The 21,255-nt window shown below is 50.7% G+C and overlaps 1 protein-coding gene across 2 annotated transcripts; it reads right to left on the reverse strand.

The window, feature by feature from the left end:
- Window positions 1-702: 702 nt before the first annotated feature.
- Window positions 703-21,116, reverse strand: ERLIN1 (ER lipid raft associated 1). 2 transcript variants are annotated; one of them, XR_010606480.1, is made up of 12 exons: window positions 20,678-21,116; window positions 18,855-18,936; window positions 18,290-18,336; window positions 12,515-12,576; window positions 11,492-11,617; window positions 10,543-10,616; window positions 6,408-6,466; window positions 5,316-5,407; window positions 4,745-4,834; window positions 4,404-4,483; window positions 3,285-4,211; window positions 703-3,171 (listed from the first exon to the last, which is right to left on the reverse strand). XR_010606480.1 is itself a non-coding variant. In XM_065639369.1 (11 exons), the coding sequence occupies exons 1-11, from the start codon at window positions 20,788-20,790 to the stop codon at window positions 3,993-3,995; spliced, it is 1,044 nt and encodes a 347-aa protein (XP_065495441.1). In that variant the 5' UTR covers window positions 20,791-21,116; the 3' UTR covers window positions 703-3,992. The 2 variants fall into 2 exon arrangements, 1 of the variants encoding a protein (XP_065495441.1); XM_065639369.1 differs by having other exon boundaries at window positions 703-4,211.
- Between the last annotated feature and the right edge of the window lie 139 nt (window positions 21,117-21,255).

Here is a 21,255-nt window from a genome sequence, read left to right on the forward strand (position 1 = left end):
AGCTCAGCTCCCATCACCCTGCTCCAAGACAAGCGTTCACGCTCACAGGCAGTATTGGAGCTCAGGGACCAGCCCGTGGTCCCCAAGGCCACCGCTCACACACAGTAGCCATGCCTGCTTGGGGAGCACTCCCGCACTGGCCGCATAGAATCATAGAATGGTTTGGGGTGGAAGGGAGCTTAAAGATCATCTAGTTCCAACCCCCTGCCATGGGGACACCTTGGACTAGACCTTGGACACCTTCCACTAGACCAGGCTGCTCAAAGCCTGGCCTTGAACACTCCCAGGGATGGAGCATCCACAGCTTGTTCCGGTGCCTCACCACCCTCGTGATGAAGAATTTCTTCCTTATATCTAATCTAAATCTCCCCTCTTCCAGTTTAAAACCATCACCCCTTGTCCTATCACTAATCAGAGGAGCAGGACAGCTGAGGTGGGAGACCAAGGGCCAGGAGGGCTCAGGTCCCACCATGGGCTTCAGAAGACGGCAGCAGAAAAGGAGCAGGACAGCAAGTGCTGTCTCTGCTGCTTGGCTCCACCCTCCTGTGGTTTTCTTTGAGCCCTGGCGCTGCAAGGGTGGCAGTCACCCCAGCTGGGGACACGCAACTAGACATGGTGTTACTGCAGGGTGAGAGGCACGTGTGTCCCCCCTCCAAGAGCCTACAGTGACACCAGCCTGAGGACACATAGAGCCACCAAGGAAATGGTAACAAAATAATTTTATTCTGCTTTATCAAAAGAAATTAACACTGTGCATGTAAACTTGAACATAGGTATCGTGTTTCCTTAAAGAAGGTGTGGAGCCAGTGGCAGACCCCTTCAGCCACAGGAGCACACGGGCCTTTTGAACAGAGAGAAAAACCAGTTCAAAGCCACGTTCCCCGTTGCAGCCACATTCCTGCTCCGCAGCTCCCAGCTCAGAGAGAAGCAAAGCCCAGACTGGGCTGTTAAAAGCCGCAGCGATTCCCTTCCCTTGCACACCCACTCCTGCTTCTGAAGCCACGGATGGAGGCTTTTGCAGAAGGCGCAGAGCATCACGCACAAGCTGCTGCAGGACTGCGAAGCACAGCAGCAGCCCCAGGTGTCCCACACCAACCCAAACCAGAGCAGGGTGACAGCCACCAATTGCAAACCCCTGCACCCAGCCGGGCTCAGCCCCAAAGGGCCGCAGCCCCCCCTGCACAGGCTGTGAAGGCTTTCCTGCTCTGATCACTGGAGAGCTGTGAGCTGCCTCGTTATTGCTTCTAGTGGTTTCTTCCTTCTTGTCATCTCCAGGCTGGCAGAACCTACCCTGTCCACCCAGCCTGATGCCCAGGGTTTGATGCCAGCCCCGGTGAGCACCACATGGAGACAAGCCTGCATCCCCTCCGGGAGCGCTTCTGTTCTAAAAAGCCCAACATCGTCTCAGAATTCAACCAAAGTGGCCGTGTTTCTACTGCAACACACGTGCTGCAAGCCAAGTGACACCCAGGAGCCGTGGAGTGACACCCTCTTCCCACAGGAGGAAGGAGACCTTGAGCTCGCAAGTCAAACAGCACTTCCAGGAGACACTTCAACCACCACAGCTACAAAATACGCTGCCATCCCCTCTCTGCTCTGGTCCCCTTTCCCCGGGGGGACACCGCAGTGTCTGGTGGTGACATCCCATCTGCTCCCTGCCCGCCAGCATCCTGCGAGGGTTGCTCTGTGCCAGGAAGGCACTGTTCATCACAGCCTTCAGCAGGTGACAACACGAGCACCCCCAAGCAAAAGCTCAGCTTAGTGCTCCCCAGGCTGGGATCTGCAGGGCACACGCCTGTAACACATCCCCTGTGCAAAAGCTGGAGAAACCTCTCCTGGTGACAGCAAGGGCACCTTCCTCTCGTCCTCGGAGCAGGAGGAGGCACCATGACCTCCCTCCCTGGAAGCTGGGACTGGTGCTCAGCACCTTCAGCTGGCCTCCCACTGGGGCAGGGTCCTGGTCCTGTGCTCCTGCCACGTCTGGGTTTGAAGAGGAGCTGGTATCTTGGAGCGGAGCACCAGCTGGGCCTTGGGAGGTTGCAGACAGATGTAGGACAGAAATACCACCTAAAGCTGCTGCAAAGTCCCACAGTCAGGTATTACCAGGAGCAGCAGAGTCAACGCACCCCTGCTCTGCCCTAGGAAAGGAGGAGAATCAGCCAGAGCAGGAGCTGACAGCATAAGGCACCACGTTACCAGACTTCCTTGAGGAGAGACGCTGCTATCCTGAGTTGAGCCCCACAGGACAGGAACACAGCACTGGAAAGCCTGAGGCTCACACAACTCACGTAGGGAAATCATTAGCAGAGGCGAAGTTCAGGCCCTATGTTTTGAGCTAAATGTTTCACCAGCGCAAAAGCTAAGCACGGTCCTTCTCTTGCCCTGAGGCTGCAGACAGTGCCAGGGACAGATCTCCACACCGGCACCCACCGGCCCATCACCACCAACCAGCCCGTCTGGTGAACCGCACCAGGGCTGAGCGCTGCACACGACTATACTGAGGGGACAGGGAAGCGGGACGACCACACACATGTCCCAGCTGGTGGAGGAGAGGCCATCCCTGAACACGTGGTGGGTTCAGAGGCAGGCAACGCTGCTGTGCTGCATTGCTGTTCCAGCTCAACTTCTTGCCAGTTGCTTCCCCAGCCATCATCTTCTGGGATCACCGCAGAACACAATGAGGAGCAGGTCCTAGAAAGAAGCACGTCCTCACAGGCAGACGTCCTCACAGGCAGAGGAAAAGAGGAAAGCAGATCGTACCAGCAGATTTTACCCCCCCGAGCACATCTCTTTCTCTCACCCTGCAGTGGCACGTGGGGAGCAGGGGCTGGATTTATTACAATGCACACCAGAGAAAAGAGCATCCTGCCAGCACTGCTTGCGAGTCAAAAACTTGCAACACAGCAAAGCCTGGCCAGTGACGAGAGGACCGGCAAGAGGCTCTCACCGTGGCTGTTCAAGGACAGGTCCCAGTTCTTCTTGGAGGGGTGGATTTTGCACGGGGGAGCAGTGATGCCTCACCTGCTTTGCAGCTGAGTTGTCAAACATCTGATCTGCTGCACAGCGCGGTCCCTTCATTCTTCTCTTCCCCTTCCTTTGGCCAGCAAGGCAGAGCAGTGGAAGTTCAGCCTCCTTTCCCAGCTGAGAAGATCTCCAGGGAGGCTGTAGGGTCTGAGCAAAGATTTCCCAGCTCTGTTCCCAACCAGCTGCTCGGAGGTGCTCCATGCACTCTGAAATCTGGTTTAGGGTGCAAGGTGAGACCCAGCCACCCCGCTGAAACGTACCACATACAGTCAGTCACAGCCAGCCAGCGTGAGGCTCTTGCTTGGAAAGGGGGAGTTACAGAAGCCTGTGAGAGATTGCTTGCTCCAAGTTGTTATCTAGTGCCGCCGCCTACAGGAAAGAAGATTATGGCTATGCAGATCCTATTCAAATAACCTATTCCACACCAAACCGCTCCTTGCCAGGCCTGAGGAGGAACACGCAGCCTCCACGGGCCAAGGAGAGCCCACTCTACTGGAGTCCTCAAGGAGAGTTAGATAGCAATGGTAGAAACCTGCCTCAGAGTCCACAAAGCGAAGCTTCCTCAGCAGGATGAAGGAAACCTCTTCACTCGGCCTCAGCAAGGAGCACTGGGGAACGACCAGTGTGCAGCAACACAGCACTCAAAGCCACATTTCCTACCTCCAGAGTAATGCTTGCTAAATAACTGCACCTACTGCGGAAGGCTTTCCTGGTGTCTGTCTTTTAATATTCCAGTATAGGTATGTTAGTACAGGATTATCCCTCATTTGGAAGCACCAATTTAATAGGGGAAGAAACGGAAGAGGCAGAGCACTTGCAACGTGTTGCTAGGAGAAAAATCAACCCAACTGCCACCTACACGCAAGATGTCCACGCATACGCCGTATCTGGCACACCAGCACAAGGCAACATCCCCATCCACAGCTGGGCTGGCTGTTGAGCTACACCGGGTTATCCTTCCACCTCTGTCAGCCAGTGGTTTCCTTTGCTCTGAGGTGGCTTTCTGCAGAGGTCTCCGGGGCCTCCTGTGAAGGAAGGCTGGTTTCTTGGGCAGTCCTCAGATTGGCTTGCTGGAAGGCACAGGAATCCAGAAACACGTTGGGGATGCGATCACCAAAATACAGCTTGCTGTTCGCAGCTATCGCTTGATATTTCATTAGTTCCAGATACTCGGGGGTAAGTTTCAGCTACAAAAAGAGAAACCAGAGACCATTAACAGACAACCTTCTGGGCCCCACATCGTATGATTTCATCTCAAGTGGTTGTTTCCTGGGATGTGGGCTGTTAAATCAAGTGTTTTCCCTGTGCTGCCCACCTGAACAAAATCTCCTGTGTAAGGAGTAAGCAGGTCCTCTTCTGACCAGCTTTCAAGTGCTCACCTTGTTGGAATCAGCCAGTTTCCGAGCAGTGTAGTACTCTGCATCAGCTTTTGCTTTCTCTCTTGCTAGGAATGCAGCATCTAAAGCAGTGGAAAAGAAGCATTAGCGAGTGAATAGCTCCATCACATCGAGCGCCTGAGCCCTTACCCCATGCCTGTGACACTGCATGGGTGCCTCCTTGGAGAGGTACCTGCAAAGGGCAGGAATGACCCCAGTGCATAACCTTGCACTAGTGCACCCTTTATTGTTTTTGCAGGATGGCGATGCCTGTGAGCCCAGTTCTGAGGTTCCTCTACCTGCCACCACCCTCAGCTGGAAGATGACCCCAGCAGCACGGTTACCTTCAATCTCAGAAATTCGCTTCTCTGTTTCCTTCTCCATAATCTTTTGCTGATAGTGAATCCTGGCCACCTGCGCAGCCTTCTCTGCCTCTGCAATCACAACAGGCTCAGCTCAGACATTCACTTCTCAGGGCTTCAGCATCAGCACCCTGACCCCAGCACCTGGTCGCAAGCAGTTTCCTCCCTGCTGGGATCCTATAGTGCCAGTTTGTACTCCAAGCAATACAGTTACAGAAAGAAAACACACTGCTGATGTTTCTAGAGTTGCACTGGCTGACACCTCTTTTGCAGGTGTGATTCCCCTGGCACAGGGGCATTTAGCTTCAAGCCCAAGCAGTTTTTCTGGCAGAGCTGTTACCTCTTGGCCTTGCTGTAGGACAGAGGGAAGTGGGACGTAGATGCAGCAGCACAAACACTCATATTTTCCATATGACTGTTGGTGCAGCCTGGCCATGCTCCCTCAAGGAGCTGTCAGCAATGCAAGAAAACGTCCTACTCCAGCTTACTGAGAGATGTAGGAATGGAAATTCAGTCTGGCCCCATCCACTGGTACTCCCAGCAGGTGACATACCAATGACCGCTTTCTTCCGGTCCGTCTCTGCCTCCTTCTCTACCACCTTCTGCTTCTGGGCTGCAATCAGCAGCTTGGTCTTCTCAGCCTCCCTGCAGGGTGAGAAACCACAGCACAGGGAAACGGAGCTGGGGAGCAGCTCTGCAAACCAGGGCAGGAGAGGCCAGGGGGACAAGATGCTGAGCAGTTGCCAGCACCACGTCCCCACAGCCACGAGGAATAGCTCTATCCTCAGCTGTACGAGCACAGGTGTAGCCAGTCGGTCAAAGGAAGGCTCACTCCAGCTGTTTGGCACTGGGGAGGCCACAGCTGGGTGCTGTGTACAGCCTGAGGCTCTCAGGAGGAGGAGTGAGCCCAGTGCAGGGCTGCTGCAGGTGCGGGGGCATGGGAGAGGTTGGGGGAGCCAGGCTGGCTCAGGAGGTGAAGGGGGACCCAACAGCATCTCCCCCTGCCCAAAGGGGTCCCGGAGATGCTGGGGCCGGACTCTGCTGGGAGGGGCACAGCGAGAGCCCCAGAGGCACCGGCACAAGCTGCAGTGCGGGAAACCCTGGCCCCAAGGAACCAGCCCGTCCCCGTGCAAGTGGAGGGGATCCCCGTCCACAGGGGTGCCCCGACTCACCCAGACACAGCCCCCAGCAACCTGCTGCGGCATTGGCCCTGTTTTGGGAAGGGGCTGTGACAGAATGCCTCCGCAGGTACATATCAGACTAAAATCTGACTGCAATTCTGTGAGTTTGCTGGAGAAGAGCTCGGGATTGAGATGTCAAGAGCCCTGAGCCCTGAATTCAGTTTACAAGTCTTCTGCAGGTTCTCTACAGCGCATCAGTGTTCCCTCTACATAAAGGAGCGGAAACATGGCCTTGATATGGACTCTGTACACGCTAAAAACCATCTCTGTGAAGGGCTGAAAGGCTTCAAGGTGAAGGAGCTACAGAAATGGAGAAAGAGAATGCACAAGGGCACCTAGCCAAGCCCTCACTGGCTACAGCCCACCTCTCACCTTCTGAGCACCAAGTAAAAGCTTTCTAATAGCATTAGGTCTGTGCTGCATCTTCAAAACCAATTAATACACTTCTATGTACAGCTACTCACATTAACTCAAAATTTCTTCGGATGGCTTCTGGGATTTTGGGTTTCGTAACACGCACGGCCTATTGAAAAAAAAAAAAGTGAGTGCATTTTAAATTAAATGTTTTGATGTGATCTTCATAACTCTGCAATGTCTTTGCAAAACCAGCTGTAGTGCTCTGGACATATCCACATTGATCCAAGACCACCCATAAGGGTTCCCAGTCCTCTGGTACAACACAGCTGAGCACAGCCATTCTCACAGAGGTGCCTTACATTTGTATTTCCTGCACCCTTCACGGCACTTGAGTGATCAAGAATTGTGTGGTCAGCAGGCCCAGGGCAGTGACCATCCCCTGTGCTGGGCACTGGGGAGCCCAAACCTCGAATCCTGGGGTCAGTTTTGGGCCCCTCGTGCCAAGAAAGCCCTTGAGGTGCTGGAGCGAGTTGAGAGAAGGGAACGGAGCTGGGGAAGGGGCTGGAGCACAAGTGTGATGGGTCTGAGGGAGCTGGGGGGTTCAGCCTGGAGAACAGGAGCTGAGGGGAGACCTTCTGATCTCTGAACTGCCTGGAAGGAGCTTGGAGCCAGGGGGGGTCGGGCTCTGCTCCCCAGGAACAAGCGCCAGGACCAGAGGAAACGGCCTCAAGTTGCACCAAGGGAGGCTGAGGTTGGGTCTGGGGAACAATTTCTTCCCCAAATGGCTGTGGGGCATTGGAACAGGCTGCCCAGGGCAGTGGTGGAGTCACCATCCCTGGAGGGGTTGGACAGACGGAGATGAGGTTCTCAGGGACATGGGGCAGTGCCAGGGGTGGGGGAACGGTTGGACTCAATGCTCTTCATGGTCTCTCCCAACCAAAATGATTCTATGATTCCAAGTAAGGCCTGTGGAACAGACTGCTAAAGAGGTCCTTTGTTAGAATCAGCTTAGCTCTCCACCCCAAAGACTCTTTAATCACCAGACACCACTTCCCAAAGTACTGCTCAAAAAAGGGGCTCACAAACCAAATGAAATTAAATCACAGGAGTGAGACTTGCAGAACCGATGCAGGACTATGAGTTCAAGAATGGGCTTTCCAGGAGAAAAGCTTGCAAAAGTGACCACGCCATGAAAGACATCATGGTGAAGACAGGCGAGAGCAGCAGGACACAGCGGGTAGCTGGGATCGGCCGCTGTTTGCAACTGCAGACCACCAAGCGTGATGTGCGTGGTGGTGCTGACACCACAACTCGGGCACAGGCCAGAGACAGCCGCCGAGCTGCTCTGCAGAGGACTCTATCTGAAACATGAGCGAAACACCTCCAGAGGTAGGACCAAGAGCTAATGCTGCTCAGGTGGCATGTTGTGTGGCTCATTACTGAGCTTTGGGAGGTGCGGATTGATGCTCCACAGCTGTACGAGTGCTTCACAATCCTCCTGCTCCATTTCCACTGTCGGGCTAGTGCTGAACCAGCTGCTTCTCTCCGAGGTCATTAAGTCTGCAAAGAACCAAAGGGCTTCCACAGAGGGGAACGGGGTGCGGACATGTCCAGGCAAGTCTCTGTATGCAGCAAGAAAAGGGACCGTTCCCATGTGACAGGTCCCAAGATGTCCCCGAGTTCTCTGTTCAACTTAACTTTACTCCTCCCAACTCATCTATCCATACTCCACCTTTCGTGAGTTTCCTGTTTGCTTTCCAGCTCAGTCAGGAGCTCCTTGTCCCTCCACACCAGACTCCTGTCTCACCTGCTTTGACTTTCCAGACTTTGGGGTGTCCTTGGCAATGAAGCGGGGCCTCCTGGCCTCCTTTGCTGACCACGGCAGTCTCCCACAGGACCCTGCCAAGCACATCTCGCACAAACCGAGTTCTGTCCTCCTTAAACCCAGGCCCATAATTCTCCTGTCGGCCTCCCTCCTCCAAGGACCTTGAACTCAGCACCATACACCTGCCCCAGCTCACTCTGCAACCAGACTTCACCTCTCAAAGAGATCTTCCTTGTTTCTAAAATGTCCAGCAGAGCACCCTTCCCAGTCAGCTTTGCTCACCAGTGCCAAAACTTGCACTCAACCACCTTCAGGAGCCCCCAGCATGGCATGTACCCAGCCCTACTGCCCTTCCAGTGGGCACTCAGCTGGTCCAAGACCCCAAGGAGTACCAAGGTCGGTGATCATGAGGCTTCTCGGGTCTTCTGCAGGCAACATTCTCTACTCCATCTTCATAACCGCGAGTTCTGCAGCAGACAAGGACCATGTGGTCCTCCATGTTGGTCTGATTCTTACCTATCACGGGTCTTATCTCAGCTGTTCATCACCCACCCCAAAGCGAAGCTCCAGACGATCTGAGCCAGTCCTTTGCTGACAGCACAACGCTGCTACCTCACCCTCTTGGCCGGTCCTCCCTAGAGAGCCCCAGCGGCACTGTACTCACACCAGCCATCCCCCCAGGCCCGGCACTGCACGTGGATTTCCAGTTGTGCAGGTTTGCTTCCCAGGATGTGGGTGTTTCTGTCCAGACACTTACAAGCCCCAGGGTGTGCTGCTTTCACCCCGAAAGTGCAGGAGCCGCCCCCTATGACACGGTCCCTGGACACTTCTTACCGTCCCCTGGCCTCCACTTCTCTTCAGGCTGTCGTCACCTTTTCAGTTAAGAAAGTTTTGCATCAGGGAATTCGGAGGACTTGTAAAGGTTTCATATACACTAAATAGTTTTAATAAACCTAGAAATAAATGCTACTAATTTCCCCTAACATTATCTTTTCAATATTGAGTTGTTTTCTGTGTCGCTTATGACTTGTCAGTGATCTCTCATTATGCCCAAAGGAATTATTTCCCTTAGAGCTCACAAAACAATTAAATTCTAAGTACAGTTAAGTTAATCTGCACTACACAGCTGCACGTGGAGAGTTTAAGGAACGCTCAGCTCTTCGCTGAAGGAGCTGGGTATTTCCTGACACAGCAGCATGGCAGAGGTGTGTGCAGAGGCACAACTTCACTGGAGACAAGGGTGCAGCTCTGCTTTGAACGAGAACAAGAGGAACACGACGGCAGGATCAGAGTCTCCTGAGTACAAGAGATGAACCACTTGCCTCACTAGTTCTGGAACCTCCTCAGACTGTTGGTCCAGTACACTCAGCCTGGGCTGATGTAGGCAAGAATATCCTTCAACTTTCAACCAACGGTGAAGACTGGGCATGCCAAATCGAGAAGGGATAGCGCACGTTGAAGATCAGATCTAGCTCTTTAACATCTCCCAGCAAAGAGCCGTGAGCTTTGCTTATGCCCTTCTGCACCCTGAGATCAAAAAGGGCCTTTACATTATGACGATAATTTTGATTGATGATGAACCTTCATAGGAAATCTCTCTGCAATGTACAGTGCAAGTTAACTTGGATATTTGGAAGAGCAGCGCCATCTCAATTTCTCTGTGATAAGACACTGCCTATGGTTTACCCTCACCAGAACAGAGCAAGCCTATGCACAAATGAGCCACAAAGCAGAACACTACTTATCGTAGCATTTCACATGCTGTCAGTGGGAGGTTCTCCCTCCCTGTACGTAGCCAGACAGCCTGGACAAATGTGGCAACAAAAGAAGCAACACAGATTTGGTCTCACTCATCCCTACAGCAGAAATCTCCAGAGATTTCCAACTTCACCCTTGTGAGCCTAAGGTGTATTTTCCACAGTTGGTTGCCCTGAACTTCAACATGCCAAAAAGTCAGTGTGTCCCATACCCCGGCTAAGATGAAAGATTATTTTCTAACATTAAGTGTAAGCAGAAAATCACTTAAGATCTAATATCTTTCCATATCTCTGGCACAAACGCAGAAAGGAGGAAGATTTCTTCCTTTTCAGTTATCTGTAGGAACACCACTGGCACACTGGAGAGCCCAGCTCTGCAGGGGTGCCAAAGGTAGTTTAAAGAAAAACATTACCTTGCTCTTTGCAAATTAAATCCAATACCTGCAGGTCTGTGGCCTAAACGGGTCTTCCCCTAACATAAAACAAGCATTTAGAAGCGGTCCATATCACATGGACAGTCTTCAACTGACAAACCTCAACTCAAGGCTCAACTATTTCACATCGTGTGGAAAACTGAAGCAAGAAACCTCATCAATCTAGTGAAAGATAAGCAAATTAGAGATGGAAAAAAGAATAATCTTTGTTAGGGAATGAACCTACCTGGATAGTGAGACCTGGTGCCATGACATTAAGATCGTTCTGCAGGGCCAACTTCAGATTCTCATCTATCTGATCTGTGGAGAACAGGAGAGAGATCACTTCACTTATCATCATTTCTCCTACGGCTCTGCCTTAAGTCTCTAGGGACCTGTGGGACCCAGCACCTGCTACTGAACAAATGCATTTTGTCACTTCAAAGCTCCAGGAACATCATTCCACAGACAAGGCCAGTTATGAGAGGATTAAGCTGCATGTACTACCACGAAATCCTCTCTGACTACAGATATCGGGCAAATCCGAGTACAGCATTCAAACAGTTAGGGTCTCTTAATATTAAAACTCTGACAACCGTTTATCTTCCATAAACTGATTTTCCCCTGCTCTGCCACTCAAGAACAAATGTGGTGCTCTGATGTTTTTGGGGGCACAGGTATGTACCAAGAAGCAGAACATTAACTTTGCTAATTCCTGAAGCACTGCTACCCCCTTGTGAAAAAAACAGAGCATTGCAATGAACGGAGAGCACATCCCTTCTGGCTCTCACTAGCTAAAAACAGCCAGAAGGAAGCTTTTAATGTAAAAACGTCAATTCAGCAACAGAATAGCAGCCTAAAAGTAGAAGTGGACAAGACAAAACTGTCATCATAGTGAAGGCAACAGGCACGACTCCATGCATGAGAGCAGAGTGGCTGCTTTGCGCATCCAGAATTCAGTCCTAAGTGGAAAAGGACCGAAATCAAATTCCCACATGCAGACGTGGAAAGACAAAGAAATCTGAACCACTGAAGTTACACGGGAAGTGTCATCTGGATATATAAGGAGGTGGATTCTAGACTGCAACTCCAGCACAGAGACTGTTTGCTCACAGGAGCCTGCTGGAACATATTCCACAGCAGAACAGGGAGATCACACAGCCCTTGGAGGGGGCATCCAGCCACCGTCCACTTACCGAACAGCTCAATGTATACCTCCTGCAGGGTATGGGCGCTGCAGAACTGATTCAGCTCGTGATGAATTTTATTGAAGATCAAGGTCTTATCGTAGTCTGCAGTGTAGTTTCTCACAATATCATACACTGAGGGAGCAAGAGAATTATCAGAGGTCACCACGGACACGTATTGCTTTCCGCAATGCCACAACTGCGGAACGGCAGCTCTGGGTATTAGGAAAGTGGTGCAGCACTGGGACAGGCGGGTGGGGGATTCTCCATCCTCTGGAGTTTTTAGGACCTGGCTGGACAAAGCCACAGCTGCCTGGCGCAGCAGGGAGAAGCCTGCAGTGAGTGGGAAGGAGGGAGGGCAGAGAAACCTGCAGAGGTCCTCTGCAGTGCTGCTGGGATTATGCGACTTCAAAGAGCAGAGTAATTACAGCAAGATATACTGCACGGTCCTGTTTTATGATCTGCATAAACAAATGAAACAGTAAAGCCTGTCCAGGACCTGCATGCGTAGGAACTGATACTACTATAAAGTGAAAACAAGTATCATTCCCACAATTTCAACATGAATTCACCCTTCGGTGCCTCAGTACACTAGCGTTTTGCATTAAGCTATGCTGCTGGAAAAAAAGCTGCCTGGGTCTTTCGGTTTGGCAGCTGGTGAAATAAGAAGGTACGAAGCTCCTACATAGGCTTTGCCTTTCTAATTTTCCCAGGAGCTGAGCTGACAAGCACCTGGGGATTTGTGCCATGTAGTTTCACGGGCGGTCTCCCCTGCAGCAGCAAGAAACAGGACTGCTTGAGCACCCATCACATTTCTAAATGTGCAGGGCAGAAGCAATCCTAGAATTTATTTTCATCTTTGCAAATCTGTGGCTCTTCAAAAAGCCTGCACACACACGCATGAAACTAAGTACTGGGAACCATAAGAGTAACAAGATACGGAAAATGCAAGTCTTGCAAACCAAGAGAGAGCTGCTATAGGATGAGTGAAGACAGTCACAGTGCTGCTTGTCGAAACAGGACGGGAAATACCTGCATACGGAGCCAATTTATTCACAACTTCTATTCGGTCAATGTAGATCATAACTCCGCCACTGTAAGGGAAAAAGAGAATGCAGGAATTATTACTGCAGCCATTAACAGTGGACTATATTTAAAGCAAAGTCATCTTTTTCCCCTCTTTTACTAAATTCTGCTACATTTACCCAGAACAATTCTGAACTTCTTGAGCATTTTGCAATTAGACGGCATCAAACCCCAAGCTTTGTACAGACTGGTCCCTCTCTGCATAAATCAAAAGCGCGCTCCAGCAAGTCTGCAAAGCCCTTTTGCTTCACTTTGTTATCTCCTGCTTAGCCAGCAAAAGGAAAACATTTCTGAACAGGAACGTAGCTGCAACTATCAGAAAGGCAGAGTCCAGCGTGACAAAAGGAAGGCAACAAGGACAGTAGATGACACCTGCAAACAGCAGAGCAGACACAAACTGCAGGCACACCACAGCTCTTCTAAGCAGCAAAAACGTTTTAAATAGAAAAGCCCTTAGTTTAATTCCACGCATTTACTAACTCCAGCAGGAACTTGACAAGGTCCCTGTTAGAAAGGAAGAAACAGAGCATGTAACAGACTGTAATTCACATTCCCTGCATCAGTATCACGTTGCAAATATCTCTCCAGTAACAACGCAACCGTGTGCAGGCGCCCAGGCGTGTGCACTGTCAAGAAGCTCCAGACACCCATTGGAAAGAGCCTGCAGGCAATAAATCCTCTTGCAGGGGATCACGTGCTGCCGGACCAGCAGAGAAAAGGGCAATCAGAGGTAGGGTTTGATCCCAGCCTCTGCTCTTACTGATGTGGCTTTCAGCAGGTCATGCCCACCCCTGGGTGTCTGCAGCACTGGGGAAAAGCACAAACTCTACAGTGAAGGAAAAAAAAACCCCTTAATTTTCAACAGCTCTTCTCTCAAGAGTGTATTTTAAAAGCACGATACTCTCATGATTTTGTCGTCAGGGCAAAGGCAAATTACAAACAAGAAGCTTTTGCAGAAACTGTTTAGACAGCTGATCCCTACAAGCAGATCTCACACATTTCCAAACTGAGTCTCTGTGGTGTTTCAACTCAAACCTATCGCCCACGACAAACTTGGTTTCTTCTTTTGCAGACCTTAATCGCTTCAAAGCTGCTAAGTCTGCAGAAAAATCACCTGAACTTTCTTTTAGGAAACGTCACCCAGGCACAGCCTGCACTTGGTCTGCAAACCTGCCTGCTTCATGGCAAGCTATGAGCTGAAAATGTTGTTGATGGGCTGAACTTGCTGGCTGGAAGGGACAAGCCAGCAGAAGAGATATTTGTGGCTAAAAAGAGACTTAATTCCCAGTGAGATACTACTATTAAGAGTATTAATCTCTTTTTCACTCAAGATTTCTCTTTACGCCACGGTCATTCGTGCTGGCTCTCTCTAAAGAACCGCTCTTATTATTTAAAAATAAGACAGGTTTATGGATCCTTTATAGGTATACCAGGTCACAGGAGCAGTTATAATAGCTGTGTACGTGTTTTTCTCATCTGTTCTGCATCCTCACTGTCCCACCACATCCAATAAAACAACTAATTCTCACTGCCAGTGACATCCAACAGAATTCCTCGTGATCTTCTGAACCTGCCTTCATCCTTGTGATTTGTTCCTGTGACATCTCCATCGAGACAAGGAAACCCAGCTACCATCTCGGGATATCTTCTGGATACTCCCTGGTGAGGAACCAAAGCAGAGCGTGTGGGTTTCTTCCAGAATCTCCTCCACTGCACTTCCCTACGTTTGGGTCCTTTTGGCATTTCAATTTTACAGGGATGTTCAAAAAAACTAAAGAGCATCTGAGGACAATCCCCTTCCTGCCCAGCTGGCGACGCTGTGCTGGATGCAGCCCGAACACAGTTGGCCCTCTTGGCTGCCAGGGATGCCGTCAGCTCACGTTCAACTTGTCAACAAAAAGAACCCCCAGATCCTTCTCCGTGGAGCTGCTTTGCAGCATCTTGTCCGCCAGTCTGTATGTACAGCCAGAGCAGACCTGTTGGTCAGGCAACAGCTTCAGGGGAACAGGTGCCACTTGGAGCCTGAATATGCTGGCCACCTATTTCCCCACTGAGGCTTTAAGGTTAAACCAAGCCTACAAAGCACTTGTGCCGTATTTTCCAGCCAGCCAGCCGCCAGAGCCATCATTGTTTCACATCGTACAGTGGGGATGGCCCTCTGGACCTTGCTGCTCTAACCCGAGGAACCAGACTGACCTATAACCCTCACCTCATGGTGGCTACAGCTTCCTCACAAGGGGAGGAGAAGGGGTAAGCGCTGAGCTCCTCTCTCTGGTGACCAGCGACAGAACCTGAGGGAACGGCAGGAAGATGTGCTGGGGAGGCTCAGGTTGGATATTAGGAAAAGGTTCCTCACCCAGAGGGTGCCGGACACTGGAACAGGCTCCCCAGGGAGGCGTCACGGCCCCAAACAGTGTTCAAGAAGAGACTGGACAAACGTCCTTAGACACATGGTGTGACCTGTGGGGTTGTCCTGGGCAGGGACAGGAGTTGGACTCAACGATCCTTGTGGGTCCCTCCCAACTCAGGACACTCTATGACTCTGTGATTCTATTCTATGATCTTCGAGTGAGCATCTCAGACAAGACATTCTCTCAAACAGCCTGGTCCAGAAGATGTTAGCAAACTCCCGGGGTGCAGGAGACTCTGTCCTGGGCAGTTTCTGGCAGAGCATCATGCACTGATTTGGGGTGATTCACACACAGTCTTGGCCTGGAACTGTACAAACCCTCTCATCACGCACAGCTGCTTTACTTGCCCTCTGGCACCTACAGCTGAAGAGCTTCGACATCAAGCATCACACTTCGACAAGCCACTACCGCCCTCCAACCCCCCTTGTTTGCCAAAGGCAAGTGGGCGACTCCCACGGGGAGATTTCCAGCGCTTGCGACTCCCCGCTGCTGTTTCCACGGCCTGAGCAGCGTCGGGGAGGGAGGAACAAGAAGAAATCCATAGTCTGAAAGGAGGATCAACGCATGGATTATGTGCACCTGGGAGAAGCTTAAGCATAATTAGGCAGCAATACTGCCTCACTTTACAGGACAAGGTAAAAGGTGCAGGGAATGCTGCAGGAGACTAACACGCACTAGCAGGTGTTTCAGTAGACCTTAGAAAACCTCATACATGTCAAGATTTTAACTTATGCCAGGCAAGGAAAAGACAAGGGAAAAACTGAAAGACATTGCCATTAAAAAGGGGCTGTAAATAAAGGCAAAGTTTTAATATTTATTGCTAAAGCTGACCACAGGTTAGGCAATCAGAGCATGTAAAAATTGGGCTTAAAGGCCAGATCTGGTCTGTCAAGAGATACGGGGATTAATGCAATACACCCCCTTGCAATATTCATGACACATTTCTCCATGTGACTGGCTAACAAACAGGGACCTGTCCCAGAACAGCATTCCTTCAGTGCTCCGTCTGTGTTCCTGCCAAAGACCTGCAGCATGAGCACAAGACACCTCCTGCTCCTTTGCAAATAAACATCTAGCGCTTGAGCAATACGACTGCTTTGCAACCCGGCTATTTACTGCTTCCTGGCATTGTAAATACTTGTGGAATATTTAGCACGACTCTTTACAGTTCGGTTTATAAGAAAAATGCTACTTAGCTTTCTCATGCAATATTTGCATAACACCATTTTCAACCCACGTATCGTATTCCACAACTAATATACTCATGAGTATATTCATTCTCAATTAATTCTTTGAGTCAGTCCTTTGGAATACTTTGCTCTTGTAAAACTAGTTTATTGAACTGATTTTCCATCAGTTTTTGGAGAGCAGCAGACCCGCTGTGAGGAAACTGCTGAACTTCCCAAGGAACTGAGCACACACGTTTTCTTGTTGGGGAAAGCCAGAAACCTCGGACACCAGAGGCAATTTACAGCTGAGAGAAGAAACATATTCTACCTGCTGTAATGAAATGGTTTTTGTCTCTGGGGTGACAGCTGTTTTATGAAAAACAGTCATCTGGTGCCAAAGTATTTTAAAATCTGCATTTAACATATTCACTTAACGCTGTCAAGTATCAATGGGACAGGTGAGGCAGAAATTGGGGATGGGACACCACACAGTCATTCAGAAGCTTCCTAATGTAGATGAGGACACAGGAAAAAGGAACATGAATACAGTGGAGGACAAACCCCGCCTTTTAAATCTCGTGGTTTAATATATAATTACAGAAATTTAAACTGTTTAGGGTCTACTCTTGTAATGAACTTGGAACTGGGACAGTGACGTTTCAGATTTGATCCATTTGTTATTTATAAGCTAATGATTTGTTATGGAAATGTAGATTCAAAGCTTTGGCTCGGAGCAGCTGTAGGCTTTGATTCCAAATGTAGCAAATCTAGAGGCTCCTGCAGGAACACCTTAAAAATAAACAGGGCTACTGGGATCTTTGGCCTGAAGGGTATTCAATTATTAACTATAAAACTGCTTCGCCAGCTGTTTAGTGTTTTAAAGCATGTTTATTACCAGTAACTTCACAACCACCTGCACTGCACAACTGAATCCCAGAATGTTGAAATGTAACAGGAACTTGACAAACTAACTATACGGAATTAAACAGACCATGCCATTTAAAAGATAGGAATACAGAACATAATGAGTCTTACTCCTCCCTCCTGCAATTACTTTTTGCTTGACCTAAAGCCTCTTTACCTGACCACAAACCCTGGCTGCAGCACTGAACACCAGCATTATAAACAGACACTCCTGAAAGAAGGTTGAGACCTAAAACTAAGACCAGCTAGGGCCCAGGAGAACTTTATGTTAATACTTGAGCACAAGTGATGTCTGATGCTATAGGAATAATTCCAAGAACTCATTTCAATAAGGGCTAAACCAGATCAAAATTAACTCTGTTTATTAATGTTGCCACTAACAATTCAACTTTAAATTTCAACATGGTTGTTGTATGTCATCATTAAAATCATACTGAATTTTTTCCTATTTTTTTTTAAACAGAAATATCACTGAGTAGCCTAAAGCTAAAAGGCAAGGAGAATCACCGGTTTTGTATTTATCTTGAAGAAACATATTCGGTCATTACTTTAACTTGTGAATGAACCAACACAACAGGATTGGCGCCTTCTCCTTCTGTTACTGCTCTGCTTGTTAAAACTACACAGATCTGTACTGACAAAAGGAGCAACTTAATTATGAAGCAGGCAGGTGCCACCCATGCACAGGATTCTTCTCTATTCTTTCTCACTCTCTCTTTACATCAGGTGAAACATCAATTCCAAAAATGCCCAAACAATTCCAGGAGACTCATTTTCTTGAGCTGTATTTGAAATGAACCACCTCTCATCAGGAGGATTCCCATTCATCATTTACTTTTGCCCACTGCTGAGGTCAGCACTTGTATTAGCCACAAGATTCGGATTAGAAATACTGCAAAACAGAGGGCAGACCAGAGCACAAGCAATGGGCTATCAGAGTCATCGAGGGGAAAAAAAACCAAGAAAAATCAAGAGAACGTCACTATAAACGCAAATACCTCTGAACATCAATTTCAGCAAAAGCATGAGTGCTCCCTCCCATACCTCCTGTTCTGTTATTTCCACGTGTGATGTGTGTGTGTATGTCTGGTATAAATTATAGGGTATGTGCCTTTACTTTTCAGTCTCTGTGTCACAGAGCTGTAAATGACCACCTGCAAACCACACAACAGAGCGCATCTGCTCATCACCAGAAGAAATACAAAGGAGAAACATACCTTGTCCCACAAGGCACATTTTTCACTTCATCAGTCTGCAACGTGGTCTGAAATAAAAAGACAATCAGTGCTCTCAAAACCTCTCCGTTCTGCAGGAAGATCAAGCTGTGCCCAGACCCTCACAACCATGGAAGTCAAAAATTGAGTCAAAAACACATCCTCTGCCTCTCTCCTGAGTTTTGCAGGTGTGGGCAGAAGACAGACTTCTTTCCAACTGCCTTTTGGGAGACAGAAAGGCAGCCGTGCTCATTTCTCTGCTCTCAACTCCTCCGGCACTAAGACCTGCAGCTCTTCTGGGAAACAATTAAGGCCACAAACACGGACTGTCTTCCCGGAGCAAGACATCTCCTGTCCCAAGCAACACACACGCACGTTGTGCAGATTCCACCAAAAGGACAAGTCCCAGCACACAGCTGGGACTGCCGCCTAAGGCAGAAGGAACCAAGGGCTTTGCAGGAGCTGCCGCTCTGACTATCACATCACCGACCAGCCATTCCCATCCAGCAATATCCCCACCCACATCCGCTCCCAAATCCACCCTCTGCCAAGATGAGGAGGTACCAACCTGCACAGACTTGAAGGTGGTAACGAACGGGAGCATGATGTGGTAGCCTGGTCCACTCGGGCTGGTTAACAACGCACCGCCCCTACAGAGAGAGAGGGAAATAGGGAAAAGGCGCAAGCAACTGGAAAATAGTTTCACACCGAGCAAGTATATTCAAACTGCCAGGAGTCACAGCTGTGGTAGCACAAATTACGTTACTCCCCTGCACCAAATTTGCCAACAATTCCTCTACAAAAAGAGCTGACTGCATATGATACTTGCCTGCTGCAACTCAGCGATCATTTGCTTCAGTGCTGTAAGCAGTTAACTTTCAGAGAAGGCAGATATTGCTAAATTCTTCCAGCATTGCAACATTGCAGAGGGTTTCAAGAACACAGATTTTCCTCTCTAAATAGTTCACCGGTAACCATGGAAAAATCCAGCAGTTGATGCGATATCACCAGTTTGGATTTCCACGAGGCATTTGGCACAGCCCCTTACCCAAAGCACAAAGAAAACCCACAGTGTCTTGTAGAGACTGACAGGTGGTTAGAAGACAGGAGACAGAGGAGAGCTCTAAGCGATCAATCCTCATAGCGCAGTCGGGTCCCCTGCAGTGTCCCGCAAGGGCCTGTGCTGTTCGGCACGCTTGTAATTAAAGGAAAGAGCAGTGCGAAGAAAACTGTCCCACAGCGCTGAGCGCAAAGGGTAGAAAAGACAAGACAGAAATACAGCAGAAATAGCAAAAAATGCAGAAAGGCTGGTGCTGAATTTCTGTTCCTTTATTCAAATTTGAAGCAAAACCTAGCCATTTAGTGACCACTCAGTGTTGTAGACTGACGAGTTGCTCTACAGATGCTATTCAGGGCAGCTAAGAACCCCTGGTGAAACTCAGCCCAGAGCCAGGGAGAAAACCCGTTTCAAAGCAGCAAAGAAGCTGGAACTCCGGCTGGCTAACAGCCTCGGGACAGAGGTGACAGCCCTGGGACAGACGTGACAGCCCTCTGTGTCAGAGGGAGAAATCAACAGATGTCCAAAGACTGGGCAGACCACGAACTTTGGTCCTCGGTTTTGAAACCCAAACTGCGACGCAGAAAAAGGGAGGAAGGAAAAGCAGCCGAGGCTTCAGGAAGAAGGAAAGTCAGTAGTGGTTCTGCACAGAGCGTGGCCTCCCCTCTACTCTGCCCTGGTGAGACCGCATCTGGAATATTGTGTCCAGTTCTGGGCCCCTCAGTTCAGGAAGGACAGGGAACTGCTGGAGAGAGTCCAGCGCAGCCACGAAGGTGCTGAAGGGAGTGGAGCCTCTCCCGTGTGAGGAAAGGCTGAGGAGCTGGGGCTCTGAGCTGGAGGAGAGGAGACTGAGGGGTGACTCGTTCATGGGGATCAATATGGAAAGGGGGAGTGTCAGGAGGATGGAGCCAGGCTCTTCTGGGTGACAACCAGTGATAGGACAAGGGGCAGTGGGTGCAAACTGGAACACAGGAGGTTCCACTTAAATTTGAGAAGAAACTTCTTCATGGTGAGGGTGCCAGAGCCTGGACCAGGCTGCCCAGGGAGGTTGTGGAGTCTCCTTCTCTGCAGACATTCCAACCCGCCTGGACACCTTCCTGTGTAACCTCATCTGGGTGTTCCTGCTCCGGCGGGGGGATTGGGCTGGATGGGCTTTCGAGGTCCCTTCCAAGCCCTGACATTCTGCGGCCCACACCTTCTGGTGCAAGCGAGTGGGAGCGACACTGCCTGCCCAACCCCGGGGCAAAACCTGAGGGGAAACTGAGGGCAGCGCCATGAGCTGCGGCCAGGGAGGAACCCCGGCCGGGGAGGGGAGCGGCGGGCAGGGCACGTACCTGTAGTACACGGCCAGGTGTCCCTCCTCGACCCTGTGGATGGAGCAGTAGAGGAAGAAGACGAGGAGCCCCGAGGCCGCTGCGGCTACGGCCCCGGCCTGGGCCATGCTCATCCCGGCGGGACCGGGGCCGCGAGGGCGGGATCTTCGCTCTCACGGCGTCCCTCTGCCCTTTTTGCAACAAAACCCCCAGATATGGCACCAAACAGCCGGGTGTGTCCTCGCAGCACCGCGCGGACCCGCCCCCTCCGCTGCCCGGGGCCGCGTTACAACCGCCCGAGGCGCACGGCGGGGTTCGGCTGCGAGGCCGCCCCCCCTCCCGCCGCCGGCGGGCGCAGGCACAGCCCCGCAGGCTGCTCCCCGGCGCGCTGGGCCCAGCCGCCGCCTCCCGGCCGCCCCTCGGGCCGCTCGGCGGGCGGGAACGGCCCCGCCCCGGTACCCGCCGCCGCCGCGCGCCCACGTGCGGCCCAGGCCCCGCCCCCGCCCGCGCGCCGCGCGGCGCCCGCCGATGGCGTCACGGCCGCCGCCCCGTTGCCCGGCAACGGCGTGAGGGCGGGGGCGCCAAGGCCGCGAGCAGGA

The sequence above is a fragment of the Caloenas nicobarica genome, chromosome 7 (genome assembly GCF_036013445.1).
Source record: "Caloenas nicobarica isolate bCalNic1 chromosome 7, bCalNic1.hap1, whole genome shotgun sequence".
NCBI classification, from domain to species: Eukaryota; Metazoa; Chordata; class Aves; order Columbiformes; family Columbidae; genus Caloenas; species Caloenas nicobarica.